Source organism: Aethina tumida, chromosome 5 (assembly GCF_024364675.1).
Source record: "Aethina tumida isolate Nest 87 chromosome 5, icAetTumi1.1, whole genome shotgun sequence".
Lineage (NCBI taxonomy): Eukaryota > Metazoa > Arthropoda > Insecta > Coleoptera > Nitidulidae > Aethina > Aethina tumida.
In genome coordinates, this window is record NC_065439.1 from 28,815,612 (window position 1) to 28,832,202 (window position 16,591).

At 37.8% G+C, this 16,591-nt stretch overlaps 1 protein-coding gene across 1 annotated transcript in view; it reads right to left on the minus strand.

The window, feature by feature from the left end:
- Positions 1-16,591, minus strand: part of LOC109607463 (protein tiptop-like) — a 78,486-nt gene that overhangs the window by 39,310 nt on the left and 22,585 nt on the right. Inside the window, exon 3 of the mRNA XM_049968076.1 lies at positions 14,225-14,932. Coding sequence (XP_049824033.1) covers positions 14,225-14,264 — 40 coding nt within the window. The 5' untranslated portion in view covers positions 14,265-14,932. The remainder of the gene's footprint in view (positions 1-14,224; positions 14,933-16,591) is intronic.

The window sequence follows — 16,591 nt, forward strand, 5'->3', positions numbered from 1 at the left end:
TTAGAGAAGTGAAACCGTGGCGAAATTTGTGCAGAACCGGCACCCGATGCGATCCTTTGTTCTATTTGTGTCAAAAGTTCTTTCCCGAAAAATGAATTATTAGTAAAGTAAACGAGCAATAAATCTCGATTCCTGTCACTCATTGTGATGTGGCGTGAAACGGGGCCCCTTCCTACCTCACTCCACCAGCACACAGCTTTCGTAGAGAGACCGACTAAATACACTGCTTTCTTGTTTGCTCAAGACCAATTTGTTTTTTTTATTCTCCACTCGCGGAATAAGATGAAATACAATTCTCATTTGGAATTAATAATCTGCCTGTTTGAGCTCAAAGAAAGCCAAGAACCAGTTTTCAAATTCAAAGGAAGTAATTGAATGTGAAACGTAATTGTTGGTCCGTTTGCGCACCGACGAAACGAATATTTACAAAGAAGAGCGATATTGGTAAGTGAATCGATCGGGTTAGGTGCTAATCGCCGGTCCGGCTGAGAGCCAACTTGTGTCGGCCAATAAATCTCGAGATAAAAAAGGTTGTCTGGTGTGTCGCCGTATGCAAATAGTGAGCGGTGAGCGACTGAGCGACTGAGCGACTGAGCGACTGAGCGGCCGTCGAGGAACGGGGAAAGGGGCCGGCGACACTCCGACACGGCCTGAACAGTCGGTCGTTCGTGATATATGGGGCACCGGGTGTCAAGTGAGTGATGCATGGGGACCGGCATCTCGGGGGCCCCGCCAAATCGACGACGTCGCCGCTGCGTCCACCGCCGACCGCGCAAGAAACACGACGACACTCGCGCTAATTGGGAGACCGCAAGACGAATTCAAATACGGGTGTGGAGTACGATTAATATCGAGTGTGTGTCTGTGATCAATGCAGAATAAAGGATAAAATAAAATTGTCAGTTTGAAATCACAGCGAACCGACAACAATTTCAATTGGAACGTGTGATTGAAGTGGGTATTATTAATTTAAATTACAATTAAAATATGTCATTTGAATAACATTTTCAGAACGAAATAAAACAAATCAGTGGAATCGACAAACCGTCAATCAAATAAAATAACATTTAAATGTGCACACTGCAACAACACAGTTGCTGTTACTGCCGTTGGACCGAAACAGGTCCGTTTTTAAAATAATTAAGAAACAAATTGAAATTTTGTATTATCCTTTCGATACGTATCGCGGCCATACATCTCACCGTTCTTAAATCAGAATGCGGCGCATGATTTATTAAGAATCGGAGATCGTAACTCGGTAGTTGCCGCATCGTAAGTTCAAGTTAGGACCGCACCGGTGTGCGATTGTCGATTGTATCGTTGACCGGCGGCTTAGGGGAGGGGAGAGAATATGCATTTTTTCAAACAAACTAGGTTTTCTAAAAATATCAACAGCAGCAGCAGAGTAGCAAGCAAGCAGCGAACCCCAACAATGGCAGAGTCGATAGACGTCAGTGCGAAACAGCGGCCCATCGCCCGTCGCCCGTCACCAATGCATTGTTTCTTCTTCTGCTCCCGATAATGGTTGTTCGTTCGTTCGTTCGTTCGTTCGTTATATTTTATATTCTGAGACTAAATAATACTTTTGACACGTGCGGAGATAAATAGTGTCGTCCAGTTAAACGGACGCAGATAATTTTCATGCTCTCGCCGCACTCTCACGAGTGTCCGCCGTTAACCGTCAGTCGGACGGGACGGCCGATTAGAATCTATCGGAAAAATTCAACGAAACCCCCCTTTAATTCAGTCGACGCAAATAAATTTGTTTAAATAAACCTTTCAAACAATCCATAAATTTCAATGAACATTTTTTAATTAAAAACTTGTATTTTAAATAACAATAAAGAACATCTATCAAAAATTTACGATATTCGAATCTAGTAGTCTGGTCTGTTGTCATACGTGTAAATCATCGTAGTTGGCTGTCATTAATAAATGAGTTTATTTTATTTATTTGCTCGATAAACTGAAAAAAGCATTAAAAATAAATTATTACGTATTGTCAGTCGGATATTTATTAAAATTCCGAATATTGTTTACAATGTTCAAGTTGAAAAAAGTGGAAAATAAAAGAACGGCAGACATAAAATTAGCATGAAACGATTTACGAGTGACAGTTGAAGGTGCAATTTATGTGTACACGTCAATATTGATTTTTAGTCGGATCGCACAAAATAATGTTTAACCTCAAATTAATTTCGTCGCTGCGTCGTTATTCATTGCTCTGTGCGATTTTTAACGCACCACCCGAGTCGAATGTGGTGGTGTGGATTCTGGGACGCATCCACGGAAATTGATTAGGCAGAAAATGGGACAACATAAGAGCTTGGGATTGCTTGGAATCAGAACCTGTTAGGTACTTACATCGAGTCCGAGAAGAAAGGGACGCGACTCGCGGAATTCCAAAAGTGCACAACAAAAAGAGTGTCTCCGCACTGACCGAGTGTTTACTGTTTGGTCAGTCAGCATCAGCATCGGTCGATTGGTGCGATTAGAGCGCGAGTTCACTTGGACGATTGGCTCCGGTGTTGAATGGGAGGTGGAGTTACGGCGTTCTTCGTTCTTCCCGGACGCCGATGGGCTGGTGCGGTCTTCCATCAGTCAGCAAAGGGTTTTTCAATAAAGCGAGAGCGGAAACGGCAAAATGGAAACTATTTTTTAGCCGCAATAATAAAATTTTATGGAATAATAGTATCATTATATATTGTAATGGCGTGTAATGTGAGGTAATTTATTATTTCGGTCGGACACAATTGGATTATAATTCGTGCAATTCTTTGTGTCGCTGCCGCGTAACGGGCCCAATAATGGGGAATCGATGGACGGTCGTTCATTTTCAATACAGTTCATACGGGATTACCGAACGAACGAACCAACGCGGAATTGATCCGACTGTGACGACTGATTGACGACTCCGACTCATGCACAGAGTGATTCACTTTACTGTTGATACGTCGCAGGTCCGAAAGTCGATACACGAATCTAATGAACTGGCGAAGACGGCGGCGGCGGCGGCGGCGGCGACTGCGGCGTTTGACACCGCCTCTCTATCCTCGGCAAATATACTGCATATTGAGGTATTAACATTTATCGAGTCCCGGACCCATCAAACCTCTTCCCTCGACGCCTTCTCCGACACGTAGTCCATTCGTAAGCACCTATCGGGATAAATTGGGATCGTGCTCCTTCTTCCTCTCTCCGTCTAATTTGAAGGTTCGGCCTTTTTGAATACGGCGTAAACATAAATCCGCATGTTTTATCGATTAACCGATGGCGGCACATTATCACCAAACAAAATGTAATTATTGCGGATTTATATGTATAATTGAATTGTAAATTATCTAATAAATATGGCTGAAAATATTGATTAATTATCGTGCAAAAGTTTAATGTAGACGACGATAAATATTTCTGTAAATTTGATTAAAATATAAATAAATATGTTTAGAACTGGAAATGAATCATCGCGCATCAATTATTTCTACGTATTATACCATATTTTCAATAATGCAAAATATAATTAGCAATTATTAGTATGCAGATAAAATTAACACTCATTATTCTCATCAATTTAAATAATTTTATCGTCAAATTAATAATTATAATAGTTTAAATTATACGTGTGCGATATATCACACAAATTTATATATTCAATTGTATTAATAACGTCAATCAGTCGCTGCGAAACACATAAATATTAATAAAAACTTTATATTTATATTAATTAACGAATTATTATTATCGGCAACAAAGTTATTAAGGGCGACTGCGGCTCTATTCATTATTCATGAGTTCACATTTTGGTTGAATCTCTCTCTGTCTTGATTATATTCGTTTTTTACTTGAATCCATGCCAATTATTTGTGTGTCCACCCCGACTAATTATAATAAAATAGTTAAGTTAGGTTAGTTTTTGTGGATCAATTAAATCGAAGCGGGTCCCCAATGAAAAATCCACCGCGGAAGAATGTTGTTAACCAATTCCGGAGTCTAATGATTTATAAATCAATTTAATTGATACATAAATTCACCATTTGCCACTCGATGCTTTCCTCTCACTGGTCTCTTTTAGAAATCGATCATTTCGTCATAATTATCTGCTTTTAGATGTGTTAATTATGGTAATTGGGACTTTTTAATGTTCTGTTTTGCTTAACCATTTGTCGTTCTTTCCCATCGTCAAACACACAGACACAACTCTGGCAACTCTCTGGGACAATTGGCTCGTTTGCCTAATGCGAAATAAAATAATTATAGTTCTCTTTTACATTTAATGCCGTCCCGAACGAAAAGCTTTATTGATTTCCATTTACACAATTTTCCCCGATAACCTTTTGTCTGTGTGTATTATAATGGCACGGGTCGGGGGTCGGGAGTGAATCTCTCTCTCTGACTGAAGCCAATATTGACGCTTTCTGTCCGTCATTATGAAAACTTCAATCAATGTCGCGACGACGTCACCAATAAAACATTTCTCCTCTTTATTCCGCGGTGCCATTAATTTATCGATTGGACTGAAATTGGGGAACATGTCCACACACACACACACATGGAGGGACCGTAAATCAGCCAAGGTGATGCGGAACATACGTCTTGTATAATGTAGTGCAATGTTCGGGGAAGAGAAGGTGGAAACGTCACGCCGTCCGTCACCGCGGACTACACGGACATACATACGGACGGACGGACAGAGAGGAGTCGGGACGCGGTAAATCAGTCGCACCTGAGACAGCGAACAAGGTCCGAGTGTCCCGATAATAGAGACATATGCCGCATAATTGTGCTCCAATTACCATACGGGGCCGAAAGGACGAGCAGAAGATAGTTGGGCGACGGAGTGTTCGGCCCACAGAGAGAACAAACTTCTTTATGTTCGGTATGTCCATATCGACGATAACATTATTGGTGCGAGTGTCAATGTGGAAGCCGGCCGGTAATAAGACCGCGGTATTTACGACGATTCCGTGGCAATATCGCCCTCGAGAGCATGTCCGACTTCGGACCATCGATAACCCCGGACCGAGTGGAGAGTGTGTTCTTGTGGGCCACGCGTAGGAAGACGCATAAATTCACACAGCGCGGACAAGGACCGATTCTGAAGAGTCCGTTGTCCGCGACCGTCACATTATCGGGACTGGTTTATGGACCGTCGTCGCCTTTATTGCTTGCTCTGCTTAATTCACCGGAGCAAATGTGGAAATTAATCATAAACACTTTTTTGAAGGGCGTTATTTGGGAAACGCAAAAAACAAACAAATGACGCGGGTGAAAGTGCAATAAAAGCCGTAAAGTAAATAAAATTGAATACGCCATAAAATATTTTACGAGCCAAGTTGAATTGAGTAGGTACACTTCGGGTTTTGAAAAGCTCGTCGACTCTATAAATGAATACTGCATCGTAAAATCCGCACAGATTTTACAAACACATCGAAATCATTGCTAATTTTCCAATTTATGCGATAAACGACGAAACAACTAAGAATTTGGGTGATGTGTGGCAAATTATTTTCGTATTGATTCTGTGGCTGTCATCAACAATAATGTAATCGGCCTATCGATTTTGCTGTTACTTCTATTCATTTCCCCCAATAAAACAATTTATATAAATTACAATTTATAAACTGGAAAAACAAACTATGTTATTTTTCTACAAGTTTTGGTACATTAAACTTGAAAATCACATTTGAAATTTTAAAATAAAGTAGAAAAAGACTATTTGAAATTTTTATTTCAAAATCTGTTCAATATTTTTAAGATATAATTGATTGACTTACCTAAACAAACATTATGGTGAAAGATAAATACACATTGTACAATTTTTATCTATATAATTTCAAGATTAATCATTAAGTTTAAATGATAATGATTTTTCAGACAGAAATCGATTTTCAAAATTTATAAACTGTGCTGGAAATAATAGATATTACAAAATTTAGTTTACTCTGATAAATGATGATGATATAAAAATAATATATCTTTCAATATTTTTCAGAATTTTTGTAAAAATAAAATCCATAAAACATTGATAACATGACTTTGGGTACAGAACAAAAGAAATGATATATAAATAATATAATATTATATAAGTCATAAAAATTATCAAAAAACTAAATTATGGTTAACCATTGAAAAATATATAATTTCATAATTCTTCAATCCTTACTTAAAATTCAAAGTGAATTTAATTGTGTGATTTCTGTTACTTCTAATACAACATTAATTTATTTTCAAAATTGAATGATTGTTATACCTCGAATTATATAATATAGAAACAATTTTGAAAATTAAGAAAATTAAGAAAAAATAGATTTTCCTATTTAACCAAAATTTATTAAAAACTTGAATATAAACTAGCCCTTTGTATAATTTTTGAAGATTAATTGGAAATTGTTATAGTCATGTACATAAAAAAATGAATTGTTTAATTAGCGGGGAAAAAGAGTTCGGATCGACGACTTGTATAAATAATAATGAATCGTCGCGCTCGAAAAGGAGATTAACAAGGGAATATAAATGTTGTAATTAAACCGTCCTTATTTATTTAGTCTGGTCTCTCGTATCGATTCGAAATATTCACGTACACACACACACACACACATAGACACAAAGGTCCCCCCGTATTTACAATAAAGACGACACTAAATATAATTTATTTGATGTGGCGGAGAGACAGCAACATTTTAAGTATTTTATAGAGCCGTTTCTTTTTCGTTTGGGATCCTCACGCTGCGTTCTGAGCTCTGAGGACTGATGTATGGGCCCCACGTCCAATAATTTAAATAGTATAATGCTTCGGCCGCGTTCGGCCACTTATCGGATTCCTGCCCAAACCAACACACACACATCGGTTGTTAAGCGTCAGATAATGACAAATGTGATTGCATTATTTTATGTTAATGAATTTTCCAACTATAGTTGACAATAAATTATTAAGTTTTTCCGAAATATAAAATTTATAACGACACTGGCTTGTTAGCAGACGAATTACATCATTCGATTTATTTCATTCGGATTAATTAATTGCACGGTGGTAATTAATTCTTCTTATTGCCGAAGCAAATGTCACAATTAACAACTTGTTTTGGACATATTATTTATGAACGTCCTTCAAACATCAAAACCGACGAATTTATTGTATTGTAGATGTGCCTCTTTAACCCCCACCCCGATTTGCTGATCACTTGATCAGCAGATGATCATAGTAACTCATTGATTTCTAGAAGCGACACTGACAATTCGGAACGGTTGCGACAGAATCCGAATGTCGCAGCCGCCTATTTATGTATCCGACATTAACATTTCTCCGTCTTAAATTATGTGGCTCCGCAATAAATCTATCAGTCGAACATTATAATTAAAAACGAGTATTGTGTGATTTCCAAGTGGATGTCACGTTTAAATCTAGAAATATGACACAGATGTCCCATAAAACATCCGGACCTCGGCATTATTGAATACATTTAAATAAACGGTCCTCCTCCTCTATTAATTCGTTTGGGAGATTCTGAAGTAGTGGAAATGCCCATAAAACAACGTGGAATTGATTAGGTGTAACAGAGGATTGATGTGTGAACCGCGTCGAAGGAATTTATCGACTCTCGGAATTGGAAAGTTGATGAATTTAGAGGAAACCCTTTCAAAATGTTTACTTTTATTGTTGGAGTTCGTCATACTCAACTTGTGATATTTATAGAAATAATTGTATAGGATATCTCACCTCATTTATTAGGAGTACACTAAATTTCAAATAAAAATACTCTCTAGAAGTACTAAATACAATAAAAATATTATATGCAAACTAAATTTAATTTATTTTCATCAGATGAAATTCGATGAATTAAATGTATGAAACATACAATTTGAAAACTCAATAAATTGTTTAAGCCTATTAAGGTTATTTGAAATTGTGTTTCTAAACAAAGATTGAAAACCTTGTTTCTATCACGAAAAGCAGATATTAAGAGACAAGAAAAATAATAGATACACTATTAAATAATAATAAAAAAATATTAAAAATTATGTATTTTATTTTGATGACTTTTTATTTTATTTCATAATACTGTGATGCTTATCTTTTTTATTTTAAATTAGTTATAGATAATTGATAAAAGGTAAGTATAAATATTGTTTTAATTTCATGTACTAATTTATATATACATAAATATATAATATTTAAAATAATTTTTTTAAAAATAAATTTATTGTTTTATTTATGACTAAAATTATATATTGGATTACAAAAGATTTTAATTTTGATTTGATTTCTTCTTTGCCAATGCTATTTTCAATGCTTTTAATAATTTTTAATATTTTTTTCACAGTTTATCAATCATATAAAAAATATTTTTAGTCCATCTTCTTAGTTCATTAAAAAGCTTGCAAACAATTATTAAGAAATTGGGAAAGATCCGACTAATATTACGGTTTTAACGATTACTCATACTTCATAACCAGAATTTGGTTACTAAATATTGTACTTTATAACCGGAATAAAAATAATACGTAATATTCGATAATAAAGTAATGTGTTTTAGCCGAATCAATAAAATGTGTACATTATACTTCTTATATGTTAGACAATTTAATTAGACGATGAATCTGTAGAAACTACTGTAGCTTTAGTATGAAATTTAGATTTTGAAAGTCGTTCAGAATATGATTTTTTCGAAAAAATGTCCAAAGTAGTCGGCAGAGAAACCGGTACGCAGCAAAGTGAGCGGAGAGGGAGAGGAGAGAGGAGAGAGCCGATGATCTGTTTAAGTAAATACAGTCGTTATGGAAGCGCGTAAACGCTATTGTCATAACATACGAGTTTGGCCTGCGGCCACTGCCGGTTTAATACAAAAACCTGACATAATGAGCAGATCGTTGCCTGTCCATTTCTCCCGCCGCTCCCCCGTCCCTCCTGCCTGCCTCCTCGCCTCCTCGAGACGCGCCGCTTGTTTATCTTCTTATTTACAAGTGCTCCTCTTTATCGCTCGACGCGAACCGGTCGAGGAGGAAGGCGGATTCCGGTACGACACAACCCGTTTCGACTCTCTCTCGGCCGACTCGGGAGGATTTGCAACATAATCGCCGGATTACGTGCGGTGCCACTTATCATGCGTTTACCCGGATCGAACAGGTGAAATAAAAGTGCAGCAGGAGCAGCAGGAGCAGCAGCAGCAGGATTAAACGGCGTATGGATGTTTGAAGTGGTGTTGACGTTGATTTCAATTATACCGGGACAATGGACGCGGAAGAAAACTAATTAAAACATCAAAGATGTCTCTGTCGGACGGGGGAGCCTGGCAGGAGATTGAAATGTCCTGTGACACTGCTTGTCCGTCCGTCACGTTGTGTGAGCGAGTGAGGGAGGCCGTGGGGGGCGGCGGGCGGTCGGCGTCCGACCCGTTGCAGGGTGTTGTCGTTGCCCGGGCAGACGTCTTTTGACCTGAGCGTGCATTGCTTTGAGCCACAGACTGATCGATCGACGGCGTGACGCTGACGCTGACGGGAGACGGACAGCTCTCCGACTCTCCGACTCTCCGAGATGTGGGGGATGGTATTCGCGAGGGGGGCGGCGGGCGGCGGCGGCGGCGGCAGCGGTGCACAAAGACCCACGGCCCGGTGCGACGCTATGCCGCCCGCCACTGACCTGACAGAAGTGCATTTCGACGTTTCGACGTCCGCACTCTGCGAATGTGCCCTTCTAATTAACATTATTTAAATTAAAACACTTGTTTTTTGTGTTTCCAATCAATGTATCTGACAAAACCGTCAATTCGTGGATTTATTACAAGTATAACATACAGGAAATGAGGTTTTATGGGCAATAAATTTTTGTGGGCCTCCGTTTCTTTGTCACCGGCTCCACAATTAATTCAAAAATTCCCCTTTAATTAAAGAGACGTTATCTAATGTGAAACGGGACGGGGAGATTTATACACACACTTTACCAGTTTCTCAAATCTCGAATTAAGTGTTAGGTGACGTTCGATCGCCGCGGGCGACATCCGCTGTTAATTGGCACTTGGCCTGACTGAGGAATTGCCTCCTCGCACTCCGACGCAACATTATAAACCAGTTTTCGTCGTGGGCTAATGGGGGAAGAAACAATTGCCGAGTGCGGGTAAAGTCAACAGGCAAAGATTTGTCCGTCACTGCACTCACTCCACCTCCAACAACAGCAACAGGAACAGGTTTCCGATGCCTGCAAAAAATTGCCCATATCTCCCGTGCAATCTCCGCGTGTTTTCTGCTTTTCCGCCATCGCTGCAACGAACACGAACAATGATTGATGCGTGTTAATTATCGACTGCGTTACATTTATAATTCCGAAACAACACTGCGCCAATTTATTTATGAAGGCGCGACCGCAACTGTTAATACTATATAAACAGACCATTATAAATCCATTAGACGCCTCGAAAAATCAGGGGTGAATCCGAATAATTTGTCAAGCACTTGTCCTTGGAGCGGAGAGGCCCATTGATATGGAGATGTGGCGTATGGGCAATAATGCGCGTGAATGGGGCCCACAATCATCTTTTCGGAAGAATGAAAAGCAGCAGTCGAGAGCAAGTGCAAGTCGAGCCACTTATTAATCAAAGAGGCCGCCGCACAGGTAATAAACAAACACAGAGAGCGAAGTGGCTGAAACTGGGCGAGCAATAAAATTGTTCATGACTTACAAATGTGCGTTTGTTAGCACAGCCGTCTTGTCTTCCCTTCCCGGAGACGTGAATGGAGTTTGTTGGGAGTTTCACGCCGTCGTTTCGCACCAAAGACAAATACGTGTGTATGGGAACATTATACACCACAAACGGAACAGTGTCTTCTTTTAAATCTGTCTAATACTTGTTAAAATAATCGAAACGACGATGACCGTACGATTTTCAGGTCGGACAGAGACAATCCGTCCGGGATGATTGATGAGCTTTCGCGGGAAAGTCGGTGGCGTGCGACAACCAAACTATTAAATAATAACTGGCCGCAACCCCTTTCCACGTATGCGCCGTGTAATTGATGACTGTGTAATTTACCGTTTTTCGTTCGTCTGGAAGGAGGAATTCGGGGGAATCCCGGCAGGCCAAGAGCAAGACGCGGCACCGAAAACGGGGTCATGAATGGGTCGCTTTAGTTGGGGATTCCGGAGCGGAGTGAATGAATGGGGTGAGCTGTGGGAGGCGGCGGGTGTTCGAGAGAGAGTACACTCTCTCACGCATCGTGCTATCGTGCTATCGACCCGGAGCACGCGGTCTCGAACCGCGTCTCTACACACCGTCCTCCGACGTCCTGGAAGTGACTGCCCGGAAACCGCTGCATCTGACAAATTTCAATAATCGCAAACGCCAACCAAACCTAACACTGCCCGTCCACAGTGCTCCACTCTGCTTTCTGTCTCTATTTCAACTTTTCAAATTTCTTTAATCACTCCTTCGACGAGGAGTCCTTTTATACTGATGTCACTAACAAATTATCTGTGTACTTTTAATGAACAAACAATTTCAAATGAGTGACTTGCGATTAACTTTATTCATCTTAAACATTATTAACATTATTATTTTCAACGGAACACCATGTATATATTAACAGAACTAATTTGAAAATTAAAAATCCATTGATTGATAAACAATTATCATATAATATTTATTTTTCTTAATAATTTAATTATACTAAAAAATACACATTAAAAACAACAGAATTATTCATGTTTTAAGATGCACTAAATTAAACGAAAATAATGACAACTCTGAATAAAATTTAAAAGAATTAATAAAAGATTCTTATTGGCCAAACATTGGTTAAAGTCTATGCCAAAAATAAACTTTCCAACTTCAAAATTGATAGCTTTACAGGTATTTTAGTAAGATCATGAATCTGTCAGATTCTTTTGAAAAAACTAAATCAAAAACTATTGGATTTAATAACATGATATAACCAATTATATGTAGAATGTTAAAATCCAAAAATAAAATCTTAATCATTATAAATTAGAAAAATAGTTCAAATCGAGTGGAATAAAAATCAAACCTTTTCCCATTCTCCATAAATTTCAAATGAATAATATCGTAGATAATTGAAACATTTCTTAATAATGTGGCATTGTTTTTAACGATATCTTTAAATATTTAAACGTGAATAAGATTCCTGTATTAGTCATGTTTGCGGTGAAACAATTAAAACATTGGAGCGACAAGTAATTTGTTGTTATTATTGTTTTATAATCGCGATGAAAAAGAAGAGATTGAGTGAGTGTCCACGAAATAAATTGGAGGAACAGCAATGTTTTAAATCCGTGTAGATGTGAATATAAATAAATATATATCAGGTCGGGCGGAGTGCTATTTAGGAAATGGCTTTGATTTATCGTTGTTTTTATTGTGCCAACGCTGCGACTCTATTTTTAATAACTTTTCATGTGCTTTATTGTTAAGTTTATAATGGAATATAATGGAACCGGAACGACCGACTAATACGGATTATTTATTGCGGAGGTTTAAAAATCCACCGATAATAGAGTTTTTGCATGTTGAACGGGCATTAGCAGAATCTTGGAATCGCCTCACCTCTCTGGAATTGGTCGGTTTGCACTCGAAATTGTTAATTTTTGAGCCATCGACTATTTTCGTTGATACAGCCACATATCAAAACCGCGACACGGCAGATTTATGGATTACATGTGTTCAATATGGGACCCAAACATGTGTCGGCGAACTAAATTTAAAACTTTACTGCAGACCACGATTAACTCGGAAAGAAACTTTACACTTCTTCTTCTTCTGCCCTGACCAATAATTACGGAACTCAACCGTAAAACCAATTTAAAAAAATGCCGGCTAAACGACGCCATGTTCCTCATCATCATCATCATCATCATCATGATCATGATCATCGGGACACGATTCCTTTCCGATTTAATAACGACATAAAATCAAAGCGCGGCCAATTTCGAAAATGATACGGTACACACATGACCCGTCATTTGGGGAATCACGTGACCCGCCATTATGTGCTAATAAAAGATTTTATGGACCACGAGACCATCCATCGGAAAGTAAGAGTGGATCGATGACGTTCTTCGCCTTTAACAGCTTTGCGGCCAAACTTTTGTTACTTTAATGGTTTTATTATAGGACAACAGTGGATTGTTTACTGCGCAGCATAATCTTATGCAAACCGGAGTCAATTAATGTTTGTAAATTTGTTCAGCGCGGCACATTTGCTCCTAATTTATGGCACATATAACATTGTTCGGTGGTTCGGATATCTCAATTCCGTAATTCTCTAATTGAAATAGAATATTTAAAATCGGTCTGCGGCGTTAACGAGGGGAATTTCTCAACAATATATGAGCCACGTAGGCAGACGTAATGTGCAAACAAATAAATGCACACTCGTGCATTTCTAAATAGATAAATATGGCATTTTAATGGTAAGTAGTTGTTCTCTATCAACCCATTTCCATTGTTGTAAAGAGGATCCATAACAGGTCAATGACGTAACCAGAAACTTTTGCGACACGATTCGAATCGACTCAAAAATGATTGACTCTATTTTTCAATCAAATATGTTATTTTATTTCTTCTTATAAAATGTATAAATTGTCATTGTTTATGTAACAATTTTGACGAAATTATTCCTATTTTTAATACTTTTTAAAAGTATAAATAAACTCAAAAATTATGACACAGATAAATAGAATGACACTTTAATATTGTAATAACTCAAGTTTCTAAAAATATTTTTGGCGCGAATTCTTATCTATTTTAACTGCAAAATTCTAATCCAATTATCGAAAAATATTATCTACAGATATCTATTACAATTGTATCAAATATTTTGGCGCGAATGTTTTTACTCTATTTTTAGAACGATAAAGAGTGAAATAAACGGGAAATCTTTAACCTTAACTTATTACCAAAACAACAATTTTCCCTTCCAATGAAACTCACCAAAAAAGAACAAAAAGATGTTTTCATTAATTCACATGTATTATTAGCAGTGGAAAAACTTGTTTGTGTCAACAAACATTCAAATTTGAAGATACACGATAAACCGCAACGAACGTAATCAATAAGAATTTGGAATTGGATTGCGGTAATTTGGCTCGAGTCGGACGGGCACATGGAGAGCACGCGGAAACGTGGGGTGACTGCGCAGGAGGAGCCAGACAACCCCGAAAGCGAACAAAACAAAACAAAACAAAACAGAGAGACGGAGGAACGGGACGGACACTTACATTTCATCCGTTTGGGACAGTTCTGTTTGCGTCTGGTCATCTTGCCGCAATCGGAGTGGAGTCTTCTCCTCGGCCGGTGCAGAATGTTGACGCCTTTCACTTCAGAGGTTCATAACACTGTTTCCGCAGAGCAATTCGCAAAAGGGGAGCAACGGGGCACTGCACTACATCACAAGCGGACTCGTATACATCGTTGCGGATGGCGGATGGTCACACACGTGAAAATGCAAATGAACAGACAGTGAGTGAGGTTAGATCGGCAGAGACGTCCTCCCGTGTCGCAGGGCCTCCGCAGACTGAATGAGTGACAACGGCCAGAGCGGTGTTGCCCCCACTCCGGCGACCGAACGACAATCGACGCAACGTTTCGTCAGGTTCTCTCGGAGTGCGGAGGCGCCGGCGTCTCGGGCGTCCGCCGGCCGGCCCGTTCGTCTGTTCGCCTGTTTCGGGCCCTCCGTCTCTGTCTGGTGTTTTGGGCGACGCGATGTCATCTCTCGTCACACGCGCGTCTCCCGATCCCGCGGCCTCGACTGCGCAACGTCGCGCGGTCACTTTGACAGGTGGGAGGAGGCATGGCGGGGCCACGCCCACTTTACGATCACGGCCTCCGACGCGCTAACGGCTCGCCGTGCCGCTGACGCTGACGCTGACGCTGACGTTACGCTGCCGCTGGCGCTGACGGATGCCACGAAGTACTGCTTGCTTCACCTGTTGGCACCGAACACAAACACACTTTATTACAACGTTATCAGTGTAAATCAGTCGTTTGTTTGTAAGACTTGTTATTTAAAAGGATAATATTTTCCCTTTTAAACATTAAAATAAACATATACTTAAATAATTATATAAACACAATACATATACGTATGTATTTAAACAACAAAATAATCAATAATATACAAATGATTGAAAATAATTACAAATTAAAACATCGAAGTTAAAAGAGCAATAAATATTATTGAAATGTTCGTTGAAAATTCCATATTTGAAATAAAACGTTCGTTTTTAAAACCACATTGAAGGAATGTGTGATTGATGGAAACAAAGTTATGCATTCCATTTTTCAGTAAGGCCCATTCGAGACTGGAACAGTCCAAATTATTATTTTATTGTTATTGTGAGCGAAAAGCAGAAGGACTTCTCAGCGAGAGCGAAGAATGTTTAAGAATGATCAGCGATCATTTATTTAATGTAATGTAGGTATTTGAGTGTGAAAACCGGTTTGTCGGTTCGATGCGTCGATTCAAAAATGCAATGTTTGTGAACAGGTGCCATACGCGAATATTTATTATTATTATTATTACTATTATTATTTATAGCTTTATGCGCGACACAACGAAATTTCAATATTTCACATTTTCAAAATATTTTAATAAAATTATTCACTCAATTATGTTTTACACATACGAGTACATAAACAAATTCTAAATACATTTATGTATTTAAATTAGCTTATAAAATTAATTACAGTATTTATTTAGGTGTACATATTTTCTGTGAAGGAAAAGTTCGAGATTATTAAAAGCATTGAGAATAGCATGGGCAAAGCAAAAGTTAATAAAAGAAAAAAATGAACAAAAATATCAGTATCTGCAATTTGAAGTAATCACAAAAAAATTAAGAAACAAAATGAAACCAAATCACACAAGCTTAAAAAATTAGATTATGTTGAAATGTGCTATACCGGTCATAAATAAATCAACAAAAAAATTCTAAATATTACACATTTATATATTTAGATTGTAAAATTGGAAACAATATTTATTTTTATATCGTGACCATAACTATATATAATTTATTTTAAATAAAAAAGATGACAATTGTGATATTAAAAAATAAAGGATTCAAAAGTAAAACAACAAAATAAAATACCCAAGTTAATAATAATTTTTATTAATATTTAGTAGGAAATCCATTGTTTTTCATTACCTCTTGACATCTTTTTTTTTCAAGAAAGAAACAAGGTTATCAATCTCTTGCATGGAAACAAAATTCCAAATAATATTAATAGCTTTAAACAATTCATTTGAAATTTGTCTGTGTAAACTCTTCTCATTTTAAGGTCTATCATGTTCCATAGATTTTTTATGAGATTTAAATCGGTAATTTGGACTAGTCACTTCAAGATTTACATTATTAAAAGTAAATAAGTGTTTTACCAATATATCTGTATGTTTTAGATCATTATCGTGTTAAAAAATCCATGACAAAGACATGTTTTCTTCAGAAAACTGTAGCATTTAATTAGTAATGAAACAATTTCAATCATAAAAAATGAACTTCACACCACCGTATTTAATTGTTCCCTTGCTATATTCAGGTTCAAATATTTTGTTGACTAAACATCTAATATTCAGAATTTCATCT